This window comes from Protomyctophum bolini (assembly GCF_963924005.1).
Source record: "Protomyctophum bolini genome assembly, chromosome: 12".
Taxonomy (NCBI): Eukaryota; Metazoa; Chordata; class Actinopteri; order Myctophiformes; family Myctophidae; genus Protomyctophum; species Protomyctophum bolini.
This window is the reverse complement of record NC_137873.1, coordinates 21,555,647-21,559,934: the sequence shown is the minus strand read 5'-3', so window position 1 is coordinate 21,559,934 and position 4,288 is coordinate 21,555,647. Positions and strand designations below refer to the sequence as shown.

The following is a 4,288-nucleotide window of genomic DNA, read 5'->3' as shown; positions in this document are numbered from 1 at the left end:
CGAGGCCGTCTATAGAGGGTATGCGCGTGACATCATCATCAAACCCGGAAGTTATGCAGGAACCTATTTGATTGCATTAAACGACGTTAAACAATGTTAAACTCACTCTGCTCAGCTCATTTGTTGATGTCATGGGCTCCTTTCTCTCACCCACAGTGTGGGATTTGCAGTCATATATATAAAGGCCTCTTCAGGCTCTGGGGCGTCTGGATCTCAACGGAAGGCAACATGGACTAAGTTGGAGGCGATGGCGATGCGTGATTGGATTACATTGGCAAGCTTTCCCAAGATTCCTTGCGAAGCATAGCGGAAGCAAAACGGATGAACGGAAGGGGACGTTCAGTAGGCCAATCAGAGGCGCGACTCCCACTTGTCCAGCAGCACTTGCCTTCCGAGATTCCACTTGACTTCCTCCTCCTGTCGGAGACGGGTCTCTCCAACGAAAGTGCAGCGATCATGAGGCATCTATATTTTTTTAATATCTATGGTTGCAGTAGCTGAGGAGAGTCAGAGTGTCTGTCTGGAGGCAGACATATTGCACATGTACGGCACCGTCCACACACATGAATAATAAATAATCTGTTTATTTGCATGATCGAGTCTCACTCTCATCGTCCATGGATCTACTGTCGATCGCTTTGTGCTCGTGTCATTGGCTCGTGTCCTGGGCCACGCCCTCATTTGGTGGCAAACTAAGCAGCTCTTTGATCCTCTCCAGGTCCTGATTGGTCACATCGGCCTGGGCCCCGTGGCTCAGGTCGCCAATCAGCTCATCGGTCAGCTGCAGGCGGGCGGTCCATTCATCCACTTTGAGTTGGTACAGCTCCCTGCGCTCCCTCCTCCTCCTCTCTCGGACTGTTTCTCCAGACAGAGACTGCATGGCGAGGATCAGAACTCCTGCAGGCAGTCCCATAGCGCCTCCGATGATGGTTCCTGCTACCACTCCCCTCAGGCCAAGGTTTACTCTGAAGAGGCCTCCAGTCACAGCTCCGGCTGCAGCGTAGTGGCTGAGGACACTCCTGTCTCTGTAGACGGACAGACCAGTGCTCACAGAGTTGAACAAAGTGACGAAAGCAGTCACCCTCCAACTCCACCTCCAACCGTATCGGACAAAGCCCCGGATGGCAGCGTGGTGCGCTGAACGCACCGCCTCCAAACGGCTGGTGTACATATCGGCCTGGCTGAGGTGAATAAACGTCTCTCTGGCGTGGCGTGCGGCCGGCAGGCCTCCGTAGATCATTCCTCCTACGGCCGCAGCCAAGCCGCTCTTTATAACGTTGGTGAGCTCCTCAGGATAGCTCTGGTTCTGCTCCCGGTCGAAGAGGTCCTTGATGCGGTCCCAGCCCGTGTCCGGGAACTCGGGTTTTCCGATGAGCCTCGGCACGTTGATACTAGGGACGATAGGAGGTGCGGCGGCGGGGGAGGAGGAGGAGGAGGGGGGCGCCTGTGCCTCGTCGTCAGCTGCATGGACCCGGGAGAGCGGGAAGCAGCAGGAGGAGGAGGAGGAGAAAAGAGGAGATGGAGAAGTGGAAGGCCTTGCGATCTGGACGCCGAAGCCCTGCAGATTAAGCCAGCGCCCGGTGAGGAGCGTGCCGCCCTGGGGCCCCGAATCTGTCTGGGCTGCCTGGCCCTCCACCGCGGGCCACGGCCCAGGATCCATCACCACAGAGACGGACACACGGTTCAGTTGTCACGAGGCGGTGGACAGCAGTGATCCATTCACTGCCAGCATCACAGACTAGCAGCACCAAGGTTGGCTCTCTTTCTGACGGCTTTCTCAGATCTGTCTATATATTCTTATCTACTGATAACTACACTATTCATGTCCTTGTAGTTCTTCATTTATGAACCCGGCTTCAGTCACTATGCCGACCCTTCACCTTGACTGTGTGCTGCAGTCAGCTATTTTGTAGTTAAGAAATCAATTGCAATTGTCAAAAGATTTCTTGGGTGTCAATCCAAATCAAAAGGGAAGCTGGTAAGGGTGTGCTGCCATTTTCTTTTGTCCCCCTTTTTGGCCCATTGTTTTTATTTAGTTAGGGAGCCTAGATTGTAATTGTTGTTTGGACGGCGGTAGTTTAACTCTTAACCTTTTCAGGTAGGGTGGGGTTTTTGTTTGGTTGGCTTTGGCCACCCTGAAGATTTATGCTCTCTCCTTGCTAGCTATATAAGTATTACTCCTTAAGCCCTATAGACTCCATATAAGGTCGTAACAGAGTGCAAGACACATGTCATTCGCTACTTAAACTCACTAGACTGCATGCTTCTTCCTGCCTTCCTTCAAGGACTACTAAAAGTTGACAGGAAGTGAAGACCGTACGGTGGACTCCATGTTGCTCCCTGGAAGGAAAGAAACATGCACAATGGGCTATATGCATCCAACACTTCCGCGTTCAGCTTCCTTGGTCTCAAACGCGGGAAGCGAACGCAGATCGTCACCATGACTCAGCCATAACTCCCCAAAGCAGCTATACGTCCAAATATGGAGTGTGTTGCATCAATCACAAACAAATCACTCAGCTCCATATATGGGCACAAAGGGGGGACACACAGACACACACACACAGACACACACACACAGACATGATCTGCTAGGTCTCATAGTAAGTGCTCACTGCGTTCGCAATGATCTGTTTCTGGGTAGGGGTGGGGATTACAAATTGTAGATTACACAGTTGTATGCTAACATCAGGGATGAATGTTTCCACGTTTTGTTTCTTAGATCCTTTATTGTGGTGTGATGATTTTTTTATGCAAATGCTTATTGTAGCATATTAACTTATACACAAATGTAAAGTTCATTATAAATAAAATCCATTATGTTCTTTTCTTTCCTTTTCACTAGAGCGGTGCACTGGCCTTCTTGGAACGATGCAGGTTGGAAATGCATGCCCCACCCAGTTATTACTTGCGCAAGCAGAGCAAGTACGTAATAATAAATAAGTAAGTAATAGTTTTCGTTTTCGTATGTCGCCGTTTGATGTGTATGCGCCGTGCCAGCGTATGATGTATGACTACTTGTGCTTGATATGGCAGTAGTGTCAGATTACATACATGTAAACATAGGGGCATTACCTTTAATCCTCCCGACACTAAAACATATCTTCATTAAGTCACCATCGAAAACCAAAAACTAAAACCAAAACCTGCCATTGGGTCCTTTAATCCACATCTTTATTACGTCATCATTGAGAGCTAGTTGTACCAGTTATACCCCGATACATATGCATCAAACAGGGCATATGCAAAGTAACCACAGTATACCGCTAATCAATTTACAAATTACATATACATAGAGGCATTTCCTTTAATCCACCGACACTAATCGACATATACGTCACCATCGAAAGCCACCACTCATCCGTATTAATTACAACATTACGTAATTTATTGTTGTTAATTACCAGTAAGACGCGCAAACGCGGGAAGCGAACGCAGCTGAGACCCTGCAGATCATGTCTGTCTGTCTGTCTGTCTGTCTGTGTGTCTGTCCCGCTGTTACTGTATATGTGGACCTGTCCCCTTTTGTGCCCATATATGGAGCTGAGTGGACCTGGCCCCTTTTGTGCCCATATATGGAGCTGAGTGATTGCTGATGCAACACACTCCATATTTGGACATATAGCGGGACGCAATAATATGGGCATATGGAGTTCTTTGTCTGGCATGCCCAAATATGGAGTCTATGCAGATGTCGGAACAACATTGTGATGTCAGAACAGGCCAGCTCCATAGATCACCCCTAGATCTCCATATATGGAGATCTAGGGGTGATCGCGTGTGATCAATGGCTAATTTGGGCCCATGCCCATACTAATAGAAAGAAGACATGTCAGATATGTCAAATATTACATAAGGTGCAAGGTGAGAAAAATAGCAATGGAATCTCACTTTTGCGTCAAAGCTCTAATTATGCTGAACAATAAACAAAATCAATGGACCTCTTCCAACACATCCTTACAGAGTATTCTCCCACTGGGCTATGACGTACGTACAGTAATGGTATTGATGCTCGTACAGTAGGTACTATATTCTTCAGTGACAGCAGTTATCTACTAAACATCTCTGCCATCAGGGTCTTTTTTTCTCCCCCAGATGAATGTTTATCACCCGTATAATAAAATGCTGCAAAGCTTTTCTACCGGTGCAGTGCTGGGTGCAATGACTTCGGCAGAAGTGATGAAGATGCATGCCAGAAGAGCAATCTTTCCGCTAACTACTCGTGACAAACACTGTAAAGTTCACTGTCTGTTTGGACTGATAGGCTGCTGCTGGCACAGTCAGCCCA

The 4,288-nt window shown here is 48.2% G+C and overlaps 1 protein-coding gene across 1 annotated transcript; it reads right to left on the bottom strand.

The window, feature by feature from the left end:
* Window positions 1–503: 503 nt before the first annotated feature.
* On the bottom strand, window positions 504–1,859 carry LOC308325272 (complex I assembly factor TIMMDC1, mitochondrial-like). Its single transcript, XM_080777749.1, has one exon. It carries the CDS (start codon window positions 1,658–1,660, stop codon window positions 650–652), a length of 1,011 nt encoding a protein of 336 aa, XP_080633875.1. The 5' UTR covers window positions 1,661–1,859; the 3' UTR covers window positions 504–649.
* Between the last annotated feature and the right edge of the window lie 2,429 nt (window positions 1,860–4,288).

What these genes read in the sequence shown, in the direction of transcription:
- LOC308325272 (XM_080777749.1), bottom strand. Translation starts at nt 1,660, where the DNA reads ATGGATCCTGGGCCGTGGCCCGCGGTGGAGGGCCAGGCAGCCCAGACA.